This window comes from Sipha flava, unplaced genomic scaffold, assembly GCF_003268045.1.
Source record: "Sipha flava isolate LNK unplaced genomic scaffold, YSA_version1 81_pilon_pilon, whole genome shotgun sequence".
In the NCBI taxonomy this organism is placed as follows: Eukaryota; Metazoa; Arthropoda; class Insecta; order Hemiptera; family Aphididae; genus Sipha; species Sipha flava.
Window position 1 is genome coordinate 106,842 of NW_020273623.1, and position 25,522 is coordinate 132,363.

At 30.5% G+C, this 25,522-nt stretch overlaps 1 protein-coding gene across 1 annotated transcript in view; it reads right to left on the reverse strand.

Moving 5' to 3' along the window:
* Positions 1-4,141: 4,141 nt before the first annotated feature.
* LOC112693161 (protein bric-a-brac 1-like) overlaps positions 4,142-25,522 on the reverse strand; it is a 41,105-nt gene continuing 19,724 nt past the window's right edge. The window contains exons 2-6 of the mRNA XM_025568100.1: positions 20,557-20,614; positions 12,216-12,482; positions 7,854-8,002; positions 5,749-6,024; positions 4,142-5,008 (exon numbers count right to left, since the gene is read on the reverse strand). Of these exons, the coding sequence (XP_025423885.1) occupies positions 4,838-5,008; positions 5,749-6,024; positions 7,854-8,002; positions 12,216-12,482; positions 20,557-20,614 (921 nt within the window). The 3' untranslated portion in view covers positions 4,142-4,837. The remainder of the gene's footprint in view (positions 5,009-5,748; positions 6,025-7,853; positions 8,003-12,215; positions 12,483-20,556; positions 20,615-25,522) is intronic.

A 25,522-nucleotide genomic window follows, 5' to 3' on the forward strand; every position in this document is an offset into this window, starting at 1 on the left:
TAATATATTATTATTTCCAAGGTTGGAATAGAATTATGGTTCATGATTTTAATATTTAAGTTAAAAAATTGTATAGTTGTATAGTTAGTACAGTGCGCGCTGTATGTGTATACATGTAGAGAACACAGTATTTAAAATAAAAATCAACCGTACGCCATTATACGTACACACATCGCATTAGTCATTATAAGTTTTGTACATTTTTATACGATGAGAATTTAATTTTCGACTATATAACATAAAGGTATATATATTAACGAGTTATTATTATTATTATTAGTTTTGAATGGAATAATTATTATATATAAATTGAATATAATAATCGTAGAATGAATTTTCATATATGGCCTCTTATGAGTATAAAACCTGTTTACGAATAGTATCTGCATATTATTTTGTAGTACGGAGCACCTGCACAATATATTGTACGCGTATGATATATGTTTTGTGATTTCGGCTTGCGTAGGTTAATTGCAAGTATCCTCTGTTCGTATAGTAGCTGGTACGGACCACGAGGAACCTTGCAGGTGGTATACGGTTATTCGCGAGCAACGATCGCCTCCGTTCTAGTGTAGAGTTTTTCCGTCGCCGGGCAATGGCACGCCAAATTTACAATTTTTCTATTTTTTTTTATACTACACCTAACCACGATATACTACGTATAGGTAAATGTTTTGTGCACCAGGGTTACCTATCGGCGATATTTCGCGGTCAGTGAACGAATGTGCACCTGGAATCCAGTCCATCGGTTAATCTTCACGATCGTATGCACATAATTAATACTACGGTTGATTATAATACATTATATTATGTGCAGGTTTGTTGCGTATACCGAGTAATAATAAATAATAATGGTTGTAAGTAGGTTTTCAACTAGTTGTCTACCTATCAGTGGCGCTATTATCCGGAGTGTTGGGTATGCAATTCACAGGAGGTCCCGAGATCTCTTCCGATACTTCTTTTATCCCTTACGATATCCCTACTATAATCTGTATTATACACATAGCATACTATTTGTTTTAATATAATAATAATAATAATAATAATACGAACAATAAACAAGGGCCCTATTCTGGAAATGTTCACATAGGCCCTTTATTAACGAGTCGCGCCAATACTATAATACCTACCATAATGATATGTTATATTGTGGAGATTGCGATAACCGTACACTACACTTCACTACACGATTGAGTAAATATTTGTGTTCCACGATCGCGTTCGGTGAAATATTATTTACAGCTTTTTTTTTCAAATTGCGTAGGTACAGTACGGCACAACTTTGACTTTGAAGAAATAAATATATTCTATTATACCACGTTCTAATGTACGAAATGGATTATAAATATATATTACACCTATATTATTAAAATTCGTGTACAATTTGTCGTAGGTACACATTCATAATTTAGTAGTACACACTACGAATATCATAATACATTACGATGTAAACACGTTTCAGTGACTCGCAACCGTCGTCACTAATTAGTCTCGATGAGGACAAATTTCATTCTTATTATCGAATATTGAAATCACGGACGAAATTGTCATTACAATTTATTAGTCCTTGAGAGACAACGATCATAATAAGATACGATATTATATTAAAACTTAAACAGTGAATCGATTAATCCCCATAAACGCATTGTACACATCACATGTGTGCACTACGTTTACTGACGCGCGGAATTTTACGTTATGTCGTTAGGCTATTTATTTTAGAGGTCGCATTGACAATTTCATAATAACATATATTTAGTGTATTCATAACGTTTTATTTATAATGAATTTCAACGTACACTAAACGTTTTTGTTCAAACAAGTCCGGGATTAAGAGCAGCACTTAGATTAAACAATAATATTTTTTATCTTTGCACAATAAATATATACCTCTACTCAACATGTGTTTCGAAGATTAGTGTTATGTGTTTCAACTCGTAAAATATTTAAAAGATAACGCCGTACAAATTAGTATTAATAAAAACGTGTTTAAATCGGTAATAATAATTAATTTGTATACCATTCGGTGAACTCGTCGGTGGTTGGATTGTCGGAAATATTTTTTTTTTATTAATTCGGTAATATTTTTATTTTCGCATGTACACGACAATGTTTATTAAATAAACGGACATCATAGCGTTGTATTTCTTGAAACATGCGTAACATGATTTGTAATGATGACATCGGCTAGTATTTATTTTACCAACCGCATTACCCTAATCCCGAGTAAAACCATTCACAGAGGCTGGTTGTAGGCATTTATTGTATTAAAAACACTTCCACGAGTTGTATTCTAATACGTTTTTAATATTTCCAAATCCCGAGTAATCATTTTAATTAAAGCCTTTTTAACTATACCAACCGATTCTGGTAATCTTCGGTAATTGAATGATAAAATATTCAGATTTATAGGTAAAATGAAAGTGCATTTTTTATTTTTGTTTCTGCGCTTCTTAACAAGAAAAAGAAGTTGATTTCTACTTCAGCCGATTACAGTGACGTTATTTAAAATTGTTTGTGAAGCGTGAGAACTTTAATGAGAACCTTTAAAAAAGATACAGCACAAAGGTCCATCTCACTGTAATGGCAAGTCCGTCAAGCTGCTTTTAAAATGTAGACGGGAGAAAAATCATTGCCTGATCGGTAAAACGCCGGTAATGGGTAAATATAAAAATACGTTTGTATTACTTAATTTATAAAATACACCATACGGGATGAATATTAAACGCTACTACCATCCTTCTCCGTGCAGTCTTCTGCCGCGGGAAATTAACGTTTTACGTATGATATTAAGACGAGAACGTTTACAGCTGATTCTGTCTTTGGGACGAACACAGAAATTGATGCCACTCCGATACAAATGACCGAAATGTGTTGAACACACATGGTAGCATACATGGTACATTAACATGAACGATTAAACTACGAGTTATCGTTTTTCGTGTCAAACCGTTTTATTGAACATATTATTATAAATTTGTTAAAAAACAATAGTTGTAAAATTCATTTTATGTATTAGTAATGTTAATATTTCGATATCAATCTCATAAATCTGAATAAAAATATCAACAACAACGTGTTTTTTGCTCCTCTACTCGGGCAGTGTTGTATGAACATCGAATTTATCCCGTATTATATACAGTTATCGTCGGAACATCAGCTTGTAAAAGTAGTCGCAATGTTTTATAATAATGATGGTATATCGGCAGGAAATTCCAGTGTACATCTTCGTTTTTATTATTAAATAAAATATCGTCCCCCACTATGAATAATTCTTAAGCAAGCCCATCTAAAACCACGATGTTCCTTTATATACGTATATATATATGATCCCATGGTAATAAAAAATACGACTAAACATATTTTAATAGCTATTATAAAAAACATACGATGATAAATTAAAGTCTTTTATTTGTTTTGTTTTTCAAGTAATACGAACACTGTACATTACAAATATATAATATTATATATGTATATCATTCGAATTATAATTCAGAGTACTTCATTTTTTCCGGTGGATGCCAAAACATCAGAAATAAAATCGTTTCTATAAATAAATAATGAGAAAAACACATTGAGTATGTAATGTAGCAAGGTTCATATTTTTTTTTTTTTTTTTAAATATACAACAAAAGAAAAAGTATTACCTTTTCTCTATTAATAATATTCACATCGGAGTATTACAATAATATTAACTTATTTATTCGTGTAATCTAAAACAAGTACAATTTTTTATTTAAGTCCATAATTTAATAATATTTTAATGAATATAATAATAAACAATATAATTTAATGAATCAAATTTAAATGAGAGTTATGCATACAACAAGCTTATGATAACAAAAGTGTGTGTAAAATAAATTAATCTAAAACTAAAAAAAAAAAAAAAATTATAATAAAGAAAAAAGAAACATGAAAATACATTTTACTGGCCTAGTCCGTTGAGAATGTTTGTTTTTTCAATAAATGATTTACAATAGATATTTACGTGCTAGGAACAGGTAACCAATACAATATTGCCTTAAAGTATATGTATTAAATTTTTTTTTTCAATACTCAAAAAACTACTCTTATATATAAATAATTATCATGGCAACCGCATGTCATATTTTACAAGCATTACTATTTATAAGTATGTATGTATTTTTTTTTAATTTTTTTTTTTTTTTTACAACCTACTGTTAAATAATAACACATTTTATTGTCCATCAGACATAGTATTGACACATATCAAACAATATATTCACACTTACATTATATAAATATATATATATATATATATATATAAATTCCAGGTGTCTAACATTTATTCATATATATGTATATACATAATCATCAATGTACGTATAATATACAAATATGTAATAAAAAAAACTACTTGTTGATTCACGTGATACGCGTAATGTCATTTGTAGAATCGAAATTATTTCGACTTGGTAAATTATCTGTGTTTTAAATATTATTTAGAAAAATGTATATTACATATTAATATTATCTTATTAACTGTAAATTTTGTTTTAAAACCATCAATATTTCAAAATATATATGTACAGTAAACATATATTTTTACTTATGAGAAATAAAAATGACGTAATAGTGAGTATTTTAACGATTACACAGTGCAATAATATATACACATTACTATTAAAAATAAATACTAGGACTGCATCAAATATAGTATAAGTCTATGCTTTATGTTTACAATATATAGTTTGTTGTTGTTGTTGTTTTATTTAATCACCAACCGACTTGCACATACGATTGCAAAGTCTTTTAAATACAGTAGTGGGTATTATGGGATTTGTTCGCTAGTTTATCTCAGTCTGTGTGTAGATGTTCATTCGGTCCGTTGCTCAATGACTAACGGCAACGGCTGCTGATCGATGGTGTTGCCCATTGACGAGCCTCCGGTACAATGGCTGTTTTTCACCAGCTCATCGATGTCTTCGACGAACACGTTATCTTGGTTGGAGTGATCGATAGATCTTTTGTAACCACTCAGGCTGACCTGTTGATTTGTAAAACAAACAAAATTAATATCGAGCCGAAACAGAAACAATTCGTTTGAATACGTATAATATTTGCACGGTTTTATATGATACATGTGTAAATTTAATCGCACGAGAGGATTTTTTTTGTGTAGATTTACTTATGGGAAAGTTTATGCTAGGGAAACGTCGTAGTATAACCGGTCAGTCATACGTTTCTACCGGGTGGATGAGAAAAAAAATTCGAGCCGTGTACCATTCGATTCACTTTTAAGCACTAATAAACCTAGTAAAACTAGTGTACCGTCGGGGAACACGATAAATTGTTCTTCGAGTTTAAGTGTAGGTTTTCGAGCATCTGTGCACAACGGTGATGGTACCGTCACAATCAGTGGCGTAGATACAATTTTTTTCTGGGGGTGGGGGCTGTTTAAGTATCAATTCATAATATTCTTAGTATATATCTTAATACGAGGTCCTATATAATAATATTACATTTAAAATAGTATTATTATTATGTCTCGTATTTAATGGAAATTATTTCGTTACTCAATTTTTAATATACTCCTAATCATAGTAAAATGAAAGTATCATTTACCACATAATATGTAAATTATTTATTATTTAATAAATTAATTATTAATAAATAATAATTAAATATCATTAAAAAAAAAAAAATCTGGGAAGGGAATGGAAATCCCTTACACCTCCCCCCCACGGGTAACTACGTCACTGGTCACAATTCTGCGTGCGTTCTCACCTCAACATTGTTGTTGGACACTAGCGGCGAATCTGGTGGCGACGAATTCGGCGACATGTCGGCCGGACTGGGTAGGTGAGAAGAGGCGAGCAGCGCGAACGCGTCGACGCCCGACGAAGGAGAGATGTTATGTCCGGCAGCGGCCATCATTTGCTGCCGTATACCCTGCGCGACGGCGGCCACGGCTGCGGCGGCCGAGTTTGGTGACACGGGGCCTTCCACCGACTGAACCGCATTGTTTCCATAGTGACCGCCGGACATGGAGTCGGACAAACACTAAACGTAAAATATCGGTACTGTTGTATTAATAAGTTTCACGAGAAAATAATTATAAAACGAGAAGAATAAAAATTAAAATAAAAAAATCTTTTATAAAATATTATTTTAAATTAAAAACCTTAATGGATTCTTTTTTTTTTTTTAAATTTGCATAAATTTAAATTAATTTACTCCGGCGATATACTTTTAAAGACTAATTGGATTGTATAATAAATTGTTATTGGCCTCGCGAAAACATTACTTCAACGAACACCGAGTGTATATAATACTAATTAAATATCTTAATCTCGTCGATAAAATAATACACTTCCCACATACAAGAACTAAATTTATTTTCGAAAATTCACGATCAAAAAATGTTTTACGTTCAAATTTTGTTTAAACATAGTTATTAAATGCTTTACGACGCACGCAATATAGGATAGTGTACATTAATAGTAATAATAATGACAAAGTATACAGTTGCTATTTAATGCATCAATTTCGTCATCCTAAAAAAAAAAAAAATTAAATCCCAATTTATTTTACTTTTGGACATTAATAATCAATAACTCATAGACAGTGAACTAGAATAAAAAAAAATTGAACCCAGAATAGATGTATGATTTTTTTAAATTTTTTTTTCTATAAATTTACAGCCGGCATTCAGTATAAAACATATAATATGTAAATATAAATGTATTGTCACCAAACTAAATAAATTATCAACGAATAAAACATGACACGAAACGAAAAAGTAGAAGTAGCCATTATGTTGGATAATATTTTAAAAAGTAACGACAATGGGTTTTAAAAAAAGTTTTATTTGAAATGCATGTTTGAATTATGTTTTCATGGAAAATATAGAGGGAGATATTATAAAATTATAAAATCATTTAATAATGACATTTTTTAATGTTGAAACAGAATAATAATATAATACATTTCTTGAAGTAGAATTTAGTGGAAAAAAAGGACAACGAACAACATTATTTGAGATAATTAGGATAATATAAATAAAATTACACATATTTATGTTAAAACTTAAATAATAGGTTTTTGTTGTCATTTATATCGGATTTTTTTAAATAATCTTTTTAGTTCGCTTTATTTTCTCAGTGCATTTGTTGAATAACTTTTTGTTTATAATTTTAGTATGTATTGCATTATATGGCGTTGAAAAATGTTATTTGTTTGAAAAAACAAATTTATGCATATTATGTAACTATTTATATTTTATTTAATACTACGTATTTTTAATTATATTTAAATTGAGCTTTAGACCATGTATAGTATTATACCATATTGTATGAAGTAAAATAAAGGACATAAATATAAAAATACAAACGAGTCAATGGAAATGCAATTTCAAACACGCAACTGATGAAATTTATTTTTGATTACAAATAATGGCAAAATAAATAAGTAATATAACAATTATGTTTTTCAATGTTTTTTTTTTTTGTGTGATGTATTGTGCAGTACATTTATTATATACCATTATCGTTGAATCATAAATTATAAGCTTCGTGAAACGTCCTTGATTAAAATTTAATAATGGTAATTTGTCAATATTTATTAAATTAAAGAATATGAGCCAACTGAACAAAGAAAAAATATATAAAAATAAATAGATATTTTCTAAAAAAAAAAAAACATTTAAATTAAAGAGCTATTATTTTGTTTTAAATCCAAAAAATATATGACTTATTTTATTATTAATTACTTTTGTTTATAGTTATTAATGTAGGTACAAAGTACAAACACACACATATGTGTTCATATAATATATAGTTATTAAATTTAAAAACTGGTAAAATATAACATTTATTTTAGTTTGTTCTTACCGGTATTCTTGGGTATAGGTGTAATGCTTCTTCTTTGATATTTTGCGCGTCTCTGAATACGACAGTTCTGATAACGTTCTGAATGTGATCTTCTGGCCAGAATCCTAATAATATCCGTTGAGGACGTCCCCTGCCTTTAGGCCTCAAGTCTATGAACAAAACAATAATACATAAGAATTATTAATGTGTTCTAAAAATACATAATGTTAAAACAACAAAAGAATTGTTTACAGTAATTGTCTAAGTTTTTTATTATGTTAGAAAATATATATCATTATTGAAATATACTAGGTAACCTAATTAATTTATTTATCAGGAATGACACGCCAACTAAATAAATTAATAATAAAATAATTTACATAATACCCGCTAGATATTAAATTTTCCTATCTTATAATTAAATTATAAGTTATATAATTATTATTTATAAAAAATATCGAGAAAATGTATTCCAAAAATTTAAAAATAGGAAAAAATATATTGATATTATTAGTACTTATAAAATCCCCAGGAAAAATAATTACAAATTCATTAATTTAATTTATTCTTAAAATAGGCTTATATTTGATAGCGTCGAAGAAGAGTATAATAATTATACTTAATACAAATTAGATATTCTAGTAGCTACATCATTTCTTAAACTGATATTTAACATTAAATAATATTAAATTGATATTTTTATTTTATAAAAAAAAGTATCATATAACACATTCAGGATATTTATCAAGCATTCATAAACATAGAGTAGGTATCTTTATAATATATTAAAGTGTTGACTTATGGTAAACAAAAAATTGATTTAAAAATTGTATGTTTTGTTTTTGATTTTTAGTCAGATTCTAAGAATATATTTAATTTTTAATTTTCTTAGAAAACTATATTAATTAGTTTTGATACAAAAATTAACATTTAAAATAGCACAATAATGCAAAAAGTTAATTGGTACTTGTTCCGTCATAAAAAATTAAAATAGATTGATAATGACATTTAATTTTTTCGATTTATGTAAACAAGTAAAATTGTATTAAAAAAAAAAAAAAAAAAAAAAAAAAAATAATAATCAATTACTACTCAGCATTTGAGCGTACATTTTTTCTTTACATCTAATTATTTATTTAAAATAGCTATTAATAAATTATTAAAGTTTTATTTGTCATACCAACACAGATTCAGCGGCTTATCAAAATTTTATGAATTTCTGGGGAAACCGAACAGCTAAGAAAAACACTATTCGTTCGGAAAACTTTTAATTAGAACATTATGTGTTTTTAATTTTCTTTGCGAACACAGTCGGTAAAAAATAAATATATCTTAAAATGTTAAAAATAAAGAAAAAAAATGAAGACGGCGGTGAAGTGTGAAAATATTTGGGGTTTATTTTGTGTCAACAATCCAGAAAACAAGGCTTTGGGCGATCGTCTGGAGGAGATTATATTTTGAATTTTTTTCCCTCGTTTCGAAACATAAGTGGTGTGCTGGCTAACAAAGAACGTTCTTGTGTGTAAAAAATCACTAAAAGGTTCAATTCATGAAAGTAACAATAAAAAAATGTTATAAAATGCTACTATAAACATGAAAAAATGTCTAACGTATTAGGTAATAAATGTATTAATTTATTTTGCATCGATACATAATATCATATAATATACGGCAGAATTAGCTGTACAGCACCGGGACCATTCAGTTGCGGGGAAACGAGTAGAGGGACCGAAAAACAAAGTTTATAATATTATAAAATATACGATACACGAGCCAAAAAAACACTCGATCGGTGACGGACATGGTTGTCGGTGTAGCGGAAGCGACGGCGAAACCACGAAGTTAAAGTTAACGTAATTAAAAAATGTACCTATAAATATATAGTACCGTATGTATCACGACACACATTATTTGGGTAGTGGAGGGTTGAATTTTACATTCTACTCATTACACGTGTTCGTATTATGAAGAGACCAATGAAGATGATGATCCAAAAATAGTATAAATATATATATATATATAATATTCTATACCTTTCTCACATAATATATATATACGTATGTGTGTATGTGTGAGTACAAGGATATATAGTACGATGCACCCGCCATAACTTAAATATATATATACCAATACATATTATTTTATTTATAAATATATATACATTGATGTACACTCTGGGGATTTCGGTTTACATGGAGCAACGGCAATCGGGGAAAAGTCTGAAAATTCAGTAGAGGGTATAGGCTATTACCTATACGTTCTTATTATTATTGTGGAATCGAAGGGTTTTGGAGATAAAAAATTCGATAAGCTGTCTGCAGGGTAGGTATTTATTATTACATTACCGAAAATTGTTATAGCTATACATGTGTTTAAATATATATAAATATAGGAAGTAGTCCGATTCTTAATAAGACTGACGTACTGACTCCCTTCTCGCTATCACATACACACATACATAAACACATACACACACGAACACACATATACAGTAGAAATACTAGGGTGTTCGAGAGAGATTTACTCGCAATAAAACCATGAAACTAATATATATATATATATATATATATATATATCCACACACACAGCGATATAAGTTCTTAATAATAATAAAAGATGAGTTAACGATCTGAAAAAACTGGACATTATTATTATGACCAAGGATCTCCCGAGAAGTCGAAACGAATTAAGTATAATGGTTACGACGACGAAGCTAATATTTTAACATCTAACGGATAAAAATGAATAATACATTATTGTAGCATAGCACTAAAAATACAAATGAAAAACTGTATAAATCGGTCGGAAGATACATTTATTACATTTTTACACAACCATAGTACAGAACAATATAAATATAAATTTGGTCGTTGCAGTTTGAAAATAGTGGTATTTAATTTGAAATAATATACAAGTCACGGAAGTAAGCAAAGTTAGTACAATTACGTTTATTATGTATCATATTCAATAGTAAAAATAACCTTTAAGTGTTTTTTGAGGAAATTTTGAAGGAAAAAACATTGTTCGGTAGTATCTTTACACATTACACCGCTTTATGTATACTCTGTACACGAAATTATATGGAATAAAATAAGTCGAACGAAGAGGAAGAAATCATACTATGAATATATACATTTTGAAATTTATTATAAAATACAAAACAAAATAATATAATAACAAAAAACAAAATAATTGACAACAACTCGAATATTATACAAATACTGTAATATCCGTGATTGTAGGTGGTGTATAAAGTAAAATGTATTGCATAGCATTAAATACTCCTCTCAAACATTTTACCACAAAGCAACTACTAAATATCATAAGTATTTTCAATGCGGAATAACTTCTCTTGTACGTAATTATTATTGATTTGAAGATTATTTACAATATTTGAAATAAGTGTTGCAGAAATATTTCTCTCTATGAAGTCACATGTATGTATTCGCAAACGAAATTCGTTTTTACTATTGTATTCGTAACGATTTAAATGCTGGTCACAACCGATTTAAAGGGGAAAACATTGGAAAAAACCTCAGAAAAAAGGGTACCTATACAAGTAGTGTCTTTGTAAGTTTTAATCAACGAGAAAAATGTATACAACTAACCTATTATGTTATTATTTTAATAACAAGAAAACGTTGATATTTACGTAAAATGTATAAATTTTAATAACCGTCAGCTTCACTACAACGTTAGTGTTACGTAAACGTAGCGCGTACAACATAAATTATTTATAGTAAATCTTATTCGGATATTCTCGGAATTTTAATTTTTTTTTTTTTTTTAAATACAATAATAATAATAATAAATTATTATTATTATTAGTATTAGTTTCAATAATAATAATAAGAAAAATTTAGTCGGAGAGACGCGATAAGCAATTTCGTCATACAAATAATAAATACGTTAAACGAATCGATATATTAAGAGAGTTCAGCGTTTCATTTATACACGCACGCACGACGTATGTTATTATAATATTATTACGTGTAATCGTGACATATAATACAACAAATTAAACGATTGTGCAATTCGATCTGAAAACGTTTAATTGCACAGCGTACACGTATAATTCGTATCACGTGCGTAGATAGTAGGCACATTATAGTGTGTTTTATGAAATACGAATCGTATAAAATGGGTCCGATGAGAATTATCGGCGAACAGGTTTACGTTTACCTGTACCGCGGTCGTGAATCGTGTAATTGTCACACGTGGGAACGAACGAAACAACGGGGCGCATCATAATATTATTATGGTTATCATTATTGTTATTAATATTGTAATTATTGTTATAATCATTAATATTATTGTTGTCGGGACGAATGGAAAGAAACGAAATAGAACGATCCGGCCTAACGCTGTTACGTGTTTATTTACCTGCGCCGCCGTCCGCGGAAGGCCCGAGTAGGTTGTGCACTCGGTTGGCGTACAGCACGAACGTCGGGTACGGTATGTCGTACTTGCGGGCGGCTTGGGACAGCGACAGGCCCTCCTTGAGCACGGACAGTATGGCCTCGGCCATGGTCTCGGGTCTCCACGACTTGAGCGGGCCGCGTTCCCTGAACCGCAGGTTGTGCACCAGGCTCTGGTTGGTGTTCCAGCACTTCTGCCACATGGACTGCAACTGGTACTGGTAACTGTCGGCTGTCAAAACAAGAGCGCACGCCGTTAATTTGCTGTTTCGTCGTAATGCACGGTTAATGATATAAATATATATATATGATGTACAATTAAATTATACATTTAACGTAATACGGCGCACCGTGTACACGTGGGTTAGGTGATATGCCGTACGAACAAAATACGTTTCATATTTCTATTTTATTATTTTTCGTCATACCGCAGACAACGTGATAACAATCGAATCGCGCGGCGATGGTCAACGAAAAAGCTGAACGCGCGTGTCGGCAGCACACCGAAAGGGACGTACGTACGAAATAACAACGTCGAATTGTCCGCGTGGAAAATCTGACCAACGAACAGTCACCCGCAGAGCGTCGATAAAAATCGATTGCGAATCAATTAAACGTTTTGCGTACGAGGGAAACGATTAGCTGTACGATTTTCGATAGATCCAGTATGCGCTCGAACCCACACGCAGTGGCGTGCGCAGAAAGTGATGATAAGGCGATATATCCCCCCCGTGGGCTTTTTTTTTTTTTTTTTTGGTCTTAAACGTTTAAAAACGTATTTAAAAAATACAACGGGACAGTCGTGGTTAAATTGATTGGCGTTAATGAACATACATCGAGACATTCCATTATCTACAGAACAAATAATTGATGAACTTATAGTGTAAAAGCCAGAAGGATGAATTTTCGCCTTGATTGCATTTTTTTTTTTTTTTTTGTATAATAATAAAGAATAAAGATTGAAAATAATACATTTATATTTACGACATCGCCCTCCATACCAAATTCCTGCGCACGTACTCATACATTTACAGATACATTTGATTTATACGCGAGTTGGAACCCGAGTACGGCGACCCGTGCAATATTTGCTAGAGAATAAAATATACAACTACATTACATAATTTAATACACAATACGAGTACGGAGACTTGAACTATTTTTTTCGTCGGACGAATAGAAACACGCGCGTGCGATGCGATGGTGTTTTGCACGTGCGCTTTTACGGGCTTTTAATGAGAGAAAGATAGAGAGAGAGAGAGAAATAAATGTTGCCGTCCAAATTTAAAACGTTGTATGTATCAACATAAATGAACACACGGAATAGAACAAATAATAAACACCTAAACATTTCTACAGTGTCGCGTTAATTTTATTAATGCAAATTATTCGTTTGGTATTTAATACATACGTTGATATATACGCGATTATGTATCACCTACGAACTGAACGGGAGAAGGTGGCGCAGGACGAGGAACCAGCAGGATGAGTCGAATCGGTACACATAATATTGTCAATACTGGTGAGTGCGTGTGCGTGTGCAGTGTGTGCAGTGCTATCACAAAACCCGATACTGCGCTTTTGTGCATAATATAATATGTATTATAATAATTTAAAAGCGTCTAGCTAATACTGTACATAATACTATTATATACTATTATATAATATGCGACAGACGCGTACAGCTCAATGTAGACGTATATGTAAATACACTGTATATGTTTTACATGTACACTCTCCACACGACACACTGCGCACTCGCTGTTAGGACGTTCGTCGAAAAAATGTTTTGTCATTATAGAAAAAAAATAAAAATATAAATTACGCGACTGAAATCGAAAAATATACATAATATAAATTTATTGTAAATTATTAGTATACATTATACGGGAAGCGTATATAAGCTACAATAAGCACACAATTTTTTTTATTTTTATTTAACCAATATTATTTATTGCACGAAGGGAAAAAAGGTCAGGACGACAGTATTAAAAAATAATTGGTAATAAATATCTTATTAGAAATTTTGTGTCAATCCATACCATGCCGTAGTTTATTGACACTGCGGGAAAATAAAAAGGGGTGAATTTTATAAAATTTTAATAGAAATAAAGACCAGAGCTGTAGGAAAGAGGAAAACGATGTGACCGAATGAAACGTATAAATCAATATTTATTTTTTTATTGCCTATAACAAGCGAACGCTGTAAACACTATGGGATGAAAAATGTCTAGGAGTTTGAACGGCATTTATTGGAAAGTTCAAACGGTCGAAAACAATTTGAATCGGTAAAAATGAGTTATGACGAATAACAATAAATTAGAAAATCGACGAAAATTCGGAAAATATAATCGAAAGACGATCATCTTCGCCTCAATAAACTCGTTTTGCGGATATAACGCGTACATTATATATATATGAAAATGGCGTATGCTCGTACGTAATACGTATATTTTATGTGTAATTCGTAAATAAATCGATCGAGTTCATATCACATGTACTGTGCAGAGGCATATGTAGGCATGGAATACTGAACGTTGATCGTCTATTTACGTACCGGCGAACGATTATGCATAGGTAATACATAAAATATTTTTCTTTGAAATTCGACGTTCTGGAATGTTTAACAACAACCACGGTTTCGTCGAACAAATATATTTTAATGTATTAAAACAAAACCTAAATATTAATATAAGCAGTAAAATGTTACCGGTATGTGTATGTATGTGTGTGTGTGTATATTTATGTTGTAATGGCTGTGTCCGTTCATTAGCATTTTGTATAATAAAACAGGGCATTTAACTATTGTACAGTAAAATTATGTACTATGTAAATTGTTTTATGTAAATTCATCACAAGTCGCCGCACTATATTATAATATAACGTTCACTATTATAATTTATATATACATATATATGTGTGTGTGTGTAATATATGTATACGTATACACGATTGGTCTATACTCTATGCGAACAAACATATTGTATACCTTCTATTTATTGGATGTACATACGATTTCTACCGTCTATTTACTACTTCACCTTCCTGTCTATACATATACCACCGGTAAGGTAAATAATAATATTGTCCCCTGACACACACATACACACACACACGCGCAAGCGTACACACACAATTATAATAATATTCGGTTTCCTATACCTATCATTACATTAATACATATATATAGGTAAACGCATTATTATACTACTACTAAACTCATTAACCCTTCAACCTTGTTGCGCAATGATAATGGGCAAACGGACGAGAAAAAAATAGGAGAGAAAAATGGTGGGGAGTTTAACTGGATAGGACTACGTCGGTTTGTTATATCCCCTGGGTGGTGAATAATGCACAATAGTAGCACCACTACATTACGAGTTTGACCGCTGGACTAGTTCAATTTTTAATAAGTTTCTGTTACGGAATTACAATTTATTCGCATTATCTGGTGGTAGATGTATTACATAGTAATACATTATTACACTGCGTTTCTTTCCATACGTTATACGAAACGATTGTTGAAGACGGAAAAAAAAACGAAAAAAAAAATCAGTGTTTTTATTGTGCCCCCCGCTCCCCGGATGAACGTGCGCACAGCACAAATACAGCCCCCAAACTTCGAATACAGGTGTGCAACGAGCACGACGGGACGGACTTCGCATCATTTATCCCAGTGAAAACATACCGCGGACGACTGCGGACGGAATTTCAATAGCGTATGCCCATACAGTTTTACACCGTGGTGTTTTCGTAAAATTATTAGATTAATTTATTATTATAATTTTTTTCCGATAACCTGCGACGACACCTTCCTCGACCGGTCAGCGACACCTGTGCGTCGTATCGCAAAATGTCAAAATGTTCACAACTCCCGTATTGGTCACGATCGAATTATTATAATTTACATTATTATAATAACTGTCGACGTCAATGTTACGCGTATGCCGCGCTCGTAGTACACACACACACACACACACACACACACGCGCGCGCACACACATGACAACGTAAATACGTCCAATTCGATACCCAATCGTTGTGCAAACACATCGTCGTCGTCACCGATGATATAAACGCGTACAATACACCGTTGTCGTCGTTCGAACGCAACGAATAAATTATTAATTACCATCTGATATATTTGTATAAATTACATACATATTTTATATCTGTGTGCATGGCATTGTTCGAAAGATAAGTTTCGCGCAAATATATTAAATAGTTTTAGATACGTCGATTAAAAAAAAAAAAAAATGAATATCTGCCCTGCGCAAGACGCGTAATAACATATTTAATACAATAAAACCTCAAATATTAAAAAACACCATAATACATGCACTGGCGTTTGCTTTGAACTAAACCGCAGCGATCTGTTAAGATGTTTCGAAATCCGTAATATAAGAAAATAGTGGGTGGTGAGAAGCACTGGCAACAGCAGCAAGTGAACATCACTCAACAATTAATATGATTAGCTACAAACAATCAATATATTAATTATATTTTGTAGATATAATATTTGTAAATTAAATAAACTAAGTCAAAATGAAAAATAAAAAAAAAAATTGATACAGCACGTATTTTTTTTTAAAAGGCATGAGAAAACGATCTTAAAAAAATAGTCTAATTATATTATACAAATAAAATTGATAAATATTATAAAACATTTGAAAAGTACGTGACAATAAAAAAGTACAAAAGATCAAATTACGATAGAAATATTTAGGATTAATGTTACACATTATTAGTCATTACGGACTATATATTGTATGTATACGAGAACTTATCACTTTTATAAATGTATTATAATGGCATCTAGATTGTACATACATCAACTATCTAAGTGTATTTTTTATTAAGATTAATTACTTAATATACACAAACAATATATATATAAATAATAAGTGTATAATTTATGAGCACATATATGTTTAAAATAAACGCATGTTTAGGTGATAGTGTGATATAATAATGATGTTATTGATCGAACGAAGTCTCTGGGATGTAGAATTAATTATTTTCAATTACAAACTTAAAGGGTACCTGTATCAAAACAAGAGAACTTCTCCTTGTTCCTATATTAATAGTATTATTCTAACAATATTATTCAAAAACACTTATAAAACACTAAAACAATTACTACCTAAGATGGCAGTTTCAAGTAACTAAATGTAATTATAATAAGCAGTAACTTCATGATTGCAAGGCAAAATCCATCTCACCTTTACGCAATGTATATGTATGCGTAATTAATAAAATGAAAACAATCCATATAGATATAAGTTTTCGTGAAAAAACAACAAAACATTACGAGGAAATGAAAAAATGCGTGAATTTGAAAACAATAATTGACATTAAAACTAAGGAAGTAAGTCTCCCCCGAAATATATTTATTCTCCTTCCGCACCAAAATCCTTCGCGAATACGTTTTTGATTTAACGTTTTTGGTTTTTAAATAATTTTCTTTTCACGCGGTAAGTTTTATTTATCCGTGGTCACGATAACAATCTAACGTTGGTATCAAATATGAACTTCTACTTCATTTTTTTTTTTTTTTTTTTTTGCAGCATAATTACATTGAACGCGTACGGCGCGAAGAAAAATATTGTACGAAAAACATGGAACCGTTTAAGCCGTCGAGAATTTCCGTTGTACCTCCCCCCCACCGCCATCACAGCGACTACGGATACGTTTTTCATCCCTAGGACACGTCCCCGGGGGCAGGATGATTTCCCGTCGTGACCCGGGGACGAGGAGAAGCGGCACCGGCGACAACATGGCCGCGCGGGTCCGCAGTGCGCTTTATCCCACGGGTCACGCCCGCGTGGAACGCATTTCCGACGACGACGTGTTCGAGCGAACTACCGGCGACGGCGGGTGCCCGCGACACGTCCACGTGGGCACTTTTCCGGTTGTTTACAGACGGCACCACTCGTACCCGCGCATTACTACGTTGACCGACAGCGCCGTCTGCACGTGGTGAACGTTGCCACCGGCGGCGGCGGCGGCAACTGTAAAAACGGCGGAGGCGGCAGCGGCGGTGGCGATGGCAAACGGTTGTTGTTGTTGCATTCGTGTTCGGTGGTCTATGCCAACGGCGGCGGCGGCGAGCCCACGAACGCGATATACAGTCTTTTCGCCGCAGCGCAGACACCACCGCAGCCACCGCCGCCGCCGCCGCCGCCGCCACCGCCACCGCTAACGTCACCGGTGCGCACGGTCGCGCGTCCAATGCACTTTTCGTATCGCGAACAATCAATTATCATCGTTGTTCTCCACGTGTCGGCGCACGTACGGACGCCGCTGACACGTGTCCGCCCGCCGACACACGCACGACCAGAGATATTGTACCCGAATGTTTCCCGTTTAAACGGGTTCCGTTTTTTACTCGATTCTTACTGATTCCGTCGTCCCCTGTGCGACTCCGGTAAATTTATTTTTAATTGCTCGTCAGGAATCTAAAGCGAAACCATCGATCATTTGTATGATGTGTGTTTTTTTTTTTAATTTTTTTCTAATCCTTCGCGTCCGCCGATAGAATGTTTTGAACGAAAGGTTTGGACCGATTGTCGATTGTCTTTTATGCTTCCCTGATGGCGAATTTTGTCAAGTCGTTGCGTTCGGGAGGTAATTTTTTTACAGCTTTCAAAGTAATCGAGAAAAATAGATAAACTTGATTTTTCTCTCTCGCAATAATTAGGAGGAAAACGAAATTCATAGAGACTCTTGACGTTAACCGAACGGCTTATATCATCTAGAGATGGAATAATTTTCGACATTTTTTTACTACGATCCGCGTCATTTGCAGACAAGTTTTAACGTATAGTATTTTAGTATTTAATTCTGTAACGTTTTAATTTTTATTCGAAGCTTGAAAATATAACACAAAACCTTCGTAAGTTCACAGATTCATCTAAAAAATATTTAAAATCCTTAAATACAATATTTATTACCAGCATTTTATTGTTATATGTTAATTCAATTCGATCAAAATCACGAAAATCTATGCAATTTTTGGAGAAAGAAATGTATAAAACTTAAAGCTGGGAAATTGAATTCAAGATTCTTTGCAAATTTTTTTTTTGTAATCAACAAAAAAAAGGTTACTGGAAAGTCATAAGATTTTTAATTCATAACAAAATCGAATATTTCAACGAAATATTTCTAAATTATAAATGTAACTGTGAAAATTTAAAACTTAAAATAGGGTTTCAAGACTATTTTTTTCTTTCTTTCGATACTTAAATGGATGAAAACGAAACGAAGAAAGTTTACACAATAGAGTGTATTCATTTCTTGACCTTCACTATATATGTGAGAGGTCAGTGTCCTACCCTTTACTGCGAAAAAAAAGTTCAACTGAATCTATTGTTTTCTGTAATGTATATAAAATATTCCAGCCAAATAAAATTGTAGAACGTTTTCAGATTTCCATCAATATATAAATTTATATTATTCCACAATAAAAATTACCGTCGATGACACGCTTTAAAATTGTACTCGTAGTATATCGGAGCAATAAAGATGACGAAATCATATAAAAATAACCTAACAGTTTAGCGATTCAGTAATAAATAAATCAACTTTAACTAGTACATTACATGAAACTATTGAAATCGGTTGGATAAAATGTAAAATGTAATATTTTAATTAGTCGTAGGCGCAGATATAACCTTAAAAAATTTAATTGTTTTTATAATTGTTATTTTATGCAAAATATAAAAGTTAATCCAATATTCGAGTGATTTAATGGTAAAAACTGTTTTAGTAAAATATATGAATAATTTTTAAATATGATAATATTACAAACAATTTTTAAATTCTGTAAAAAAAAAAAAAAAAAATGTTAAACGTAACAAATATTTTAAATCAACTACACAAAATGTATAGTTTTAATTTGAAAAACAATTTTTGCAGACATAAACAAGTGGAGAGGAGTAAACTACTAGATTTAAATTTATAACTACTATTTGTAATCACTCATGTCGAGTTAAATTGATACTGATACTGAATATTATTCATAATATACCTGATTGTCTCAATTTATGGTATAATATATGTATATTAAATATTAAAAGTAGATAAATTTAAAAATCGCGAATAGCATACTATTTAAAATAAAAATATATACTATAAATAAAACAGTTGATATTGATGCACACGAATCTACGTGTAGAATATATATAGATGTTTCCATCAAATTAAAAAGATCCGTAAAAAATGACAATATTTTCTTTGAGCCAAAAATATTATAATAACAGAAAAAAAATAGATATATGAATATAATATGATAGTATTAAACTTACAAGTCATTGGCGAGGACGTGGAGGCAAGCCAGGCTTGAGAACTTTCAAACATTTTGGCCTAGAAACACAAAATAAAAATGTAATTATAAAAAATGTAAATACATAATAAATTATTAACGTAATTATTAACGTAATAAATTATTAAAATAAATTCTTAATGTATACACACAAATACACACACACACACACACACACACACACACACACACACACACACACATATATATATTGTAAAATAGAACAAGTGGTTAGGGAGTCGATTAAATTGTTAATTAACTAAATTTTAGATAGTTTATAGAATATAGCGTTTCAACGTTGTTTTTTTCACCCTGACAACATCCTGCTTAACCTAAGGACTTACGAGTTTATTTACTAAAAATTATTTAATACTTAACGGCTAATTACAGGTTGGAGGAAAAAAGTTCATGGAAACCTTCCATATCATTAAAAATAACCGTAAGCGTTGTAGGACTGTGGCGTCCACAAAAACAGAAGGGTAAAAACTTGCCCTGCTGTAAAAGTATATTGCAGTGAGCACGCACATCTGGTTTATCCCGGTTGTACTATATACCAATATCCCGGTATAATTCTCCGTGAATAAATATTTATGTAAAATCGATTAACGTTAGGTACGCTATAATACATCCATCGTTTAGAAATTGAACATAATTTTTAATATTTCATGAAGCCCTGCAATACGTATATTATAAACCGAATAGATATGAAATTTAAATAATTTGTTTATAATTTCGAGGCTGTTGACTTGCAGAATTCCACATTTACAATTGTAAATAAGTCTTCGAGAAAAATAAAACATATTTACATTAAGTATAACATATTACACAATTTTTTATAAACTTAACTATTACGGATTAAATATTTATCTCGACTTAGAATCTTTCTTGAGTGATGCATACGACAACCAATGACCTATAGTTGAGCATGCATAATTTGCTAACAGTCTATGAACTTTTAAGATATTCCAAATATATTTTTATGAAAATAGTCCGTAATAATATTCGAAGTACTTGTATACGATTATGACTTAACACATTGTAGGAGCACTTAACACACGTATAAAAGGTCATTTGTATTATGCATACAATAAGGGCAAATGTTAAATTACCTCTTTATATAATATAAAATGCCATCATTTATGAATTCGGCGAATGACGACGGTAAAATTGTTTATTTGTTTTATAGAAAATTAAAATTAAATTCTGTTTTAAATGTAGCAGTGAATGGCGAATGTATATGATTGTAATAATTTTTTTGACATACACAAGAATATCTCGGGAAAACACAATATCAACCGAAGAAAATATTTAAGAACATGGCATAGAAGTGTGATCCAATGAATGAAATAATATTTCAGATTTGAAAACAATTTATAGAAAAGGGTAAGTTAAGTTTACATGAAGCCTACGATAAAGATCATGCGAGATTGGGATGTACAGGTCAAACATTTTACGCGACGAATTCATTAAAAACATAATATACATTTTTCTTTTTCTGTATGTATGGGAGCTGTCGTTCAATTTTTTAACAAAATCATAAAGATGAAAAATAATACGAAACATTTGTGGATAAATATCTGAGCACATTGTTTTAGAATGCGAAAATTGTAAGACGAACGGAACTTAAATTAAATGAATAAAGTTACTACTAACTATATTATATAGAAAATAGTATTCGAATTGTGTAAAAAAACACAACTAAAATGCGTATTTAATCATTTTGAAATTCAGGCATATTTATTGAACACTATTTAATAAATTATAATAAATTAAAAATTATTTGAGAATCAGTTGTATTAGTTAACCTTTTTCAATAGAACTATAGAAATGTCAAAATCAATCATATTATTTCAGTTAATTTAAAAATGTAATGAATTAATAATTGATTAGTATCGTATTCACTAATTCACTAATACTTCAAATATTTCCATAGTCTACTTTTAATTTGTAAACTAGCTAATCATATCAATTGTAAGTATGCGAAAACGTAATTAATATTATACATACAGTGTACAAAATTAAACAGTACATAAGCTTTCATAAGTAAAAGGCATAAAATATTATAAATAAATTAATACAGATTTTTATTAAGACATGGAGATATTGTGTACTTCCCAAATTAAAATAACTAAGAATTATAATAGAAATCGGTAGAATTGTATATTGTATGTATATATATATATATATATATTCAGTGTATAAAGGCTAATTGAGAATACGCAATATTTTTGTGTAAAGACCTGCAATTTGAATTCTGTTTTTTAGTAGGTTGTTATAACATAAAAATAAACATTTTTTATGACCTTTGAATTTTTACGCATGCGCAGTACTACTTTTTTTTATCTCAAATCGTAACCACTTATTTTCCTCACTAATTATTTTTTTTCTAATTTTTTAATGAATTTTGGTAGTTTAACCAACCTTCTAAGACCAAAATTGACCAAGTTACAGCAATTAAAAAGAAAAAAAAAAAGAAAAAAAATAATAATGGTAAAATTTGCGTGAATTTCAGTTTTTTGACTTTAACTCTGATAATAATTGCTCTAGTATTGTTTAGACTTGACATTCTCATCTCTATTTATTAAAGTGTTATTTACACGTAATTATATTTTCAACTACTGTTCATTTTCATTTTAATTTGTGCAAGAATTATAACTTATAACAGATAAAACGTAAATAAGTATGTTATTTATTTTGTTTCATTTAATGAATCTATTGGGATTTATTAAAAATGAATAACAAATTTAATTCTCAAATTTAATTAATAGATAGAATAACTGTTACTGAGACTATCAAAATCCATATTGGTCTTTCGAACTCAACAACCAAACTGTTTGTGGAGCAAACATTTGATGTGGTCTAATTTGTGGCTTGGTCCATATTTTTATGATGAAGCACTTAATACGAGTAGAAGACGATATTATAAATTTTTATTAAATTAGCTACCGATGAAGCTTGATGATATTCCTTTAGCTCTAAGAGAAAATATTATTTTTCAATACGACGGCCGCTCCAGCTCACAATTCCTACATGGTTTACGACTATTTAAATTTACAGTCTCAAAATCGATGACTAGGAACATACGAACCCTTTGAGTGGCCACCACGATCACATAGTATTACGCCAAAAGATTTTTTCTTATGGGTGACTTAAAAACAAATGCGCATGTTGACCCTCCAATAAATCGTCAAAATTTAAAAGATAAATAGTAGTAGCATGCAATTGACCGACTGCTGACCAAATTACAGCTGCAACAAACAATTTATGTGGTATGCTGAATACTGAATGCTTGTTAGCGACAGATAAAAATTTAAACAATTTATACGCTAAATTAATTAATAACTAAATTAATTTAAATGAGAATTAAATTTTTTATTAATTATTAATAAAATTCATTAAATGTAACGAAATAAATAACATACTTGTTTATGTTTTTTCTGCTATAAGTTGTAATTCTTACATAAATTAAAGTGAAAATTAACAGTAATTAAAATTATAATTACATGTTAATATCAACTTAATAAATAGAAATGAAAATGTCAAGCCTAAACAATCATAGAATAATTATTTTCAGTGTTGCAGTCAAAAAATTGATAATCGCGAAAATTTTCCCGTTATTTTTTTTAATAGTTATAACTTGATTAATTTTAGACTTGGAAAGTTGATTGCACTACCAAAATTCATTAAAAATTAAGAAAAAAATAGTTAGTAGTTTTAATAAAAAATGTTTTACTAAACATGCGGCTTGTCTAATTTAAAAAAAAATTCAAAGGTATTAAAAATGTGTTTGTTATGTCTTTTTATGTGATAGCAAACAATTAAAAAATACATATATAAATAAATAAAAAAATAGCTTATATATAGAAATAAATAAATACATAAATAAAAGCTTATTTATCTATGTAATTTGTAAATAAACCTGATGATGAATTTTAATTCCACACCGGCCGTACTTTATTTACAAATATAATAATACTCCAGGCTAAACTTTTATTTATTTATATGAATAAACTATTTGTTAATTTTTTTATATATTCACTTTAGAATATTAACCATTTAATATTTTTTAATTTTTATTAAATTTTTTATGTATTAAAAAACAGAATACAAATCGCAGGTCTCTAACATAGATATTGAGTGTTCTCGATTAGCGTTTACACACTGTATTGTACAAATTGCACTTAATCTTATATTGTAAGCTGACATAATATTACATCGAATCGTGTATAATATGCATTACAATACAACCTATTTCTAAGTTAAAATAGACAAAATAAATCAGTTTTTAAAAATATGTGGCAAAGATTAAATAAGTATACTTTTATCACGATAATGTTATAAGTATTTGCGATAAAAAAATGATAAAAGCGTATTCTAATCAGAAATAAATAAAAGTTCATCAATGGGATTTATTAAGTTTTCAAAAAAATTGTACGTTTCATGTACGAAGAAACAGCCGCATTGAAAAAATCAATAGCCAAAATTTATCATCCGTACAACAGTAAAATGATACCCTCCCTTTGGTTTTAGAACGAAATTACATTTATTTTTCCACTGCACAGGACAGCGTTTACCATTTTTCCCCATTACAAGATAGTCATCGATTTATTTCCCTGACAAACGAGAATGAGCGAGAGAGAGATAGAGAGAAATGAACATATATAGTAGAGCCGGGTACCATTGTAATAATAATAATAATAATCGTAAAATATAATATTAAAAATAATGATAATAGCATATACACGACGCAGTTGAATGTTATTTAAAAATATAAAAATACAATATTTTGCCACACGAAAAAAAAGGATCGATGGAACAGAACGTGCATGCACACACACATTTTGTTTCACACAACCACAATAAATATTAAAGACTATAGTGCACATATACATACATACATACACACACACACACACACACACACACACACACACACACACACACACACA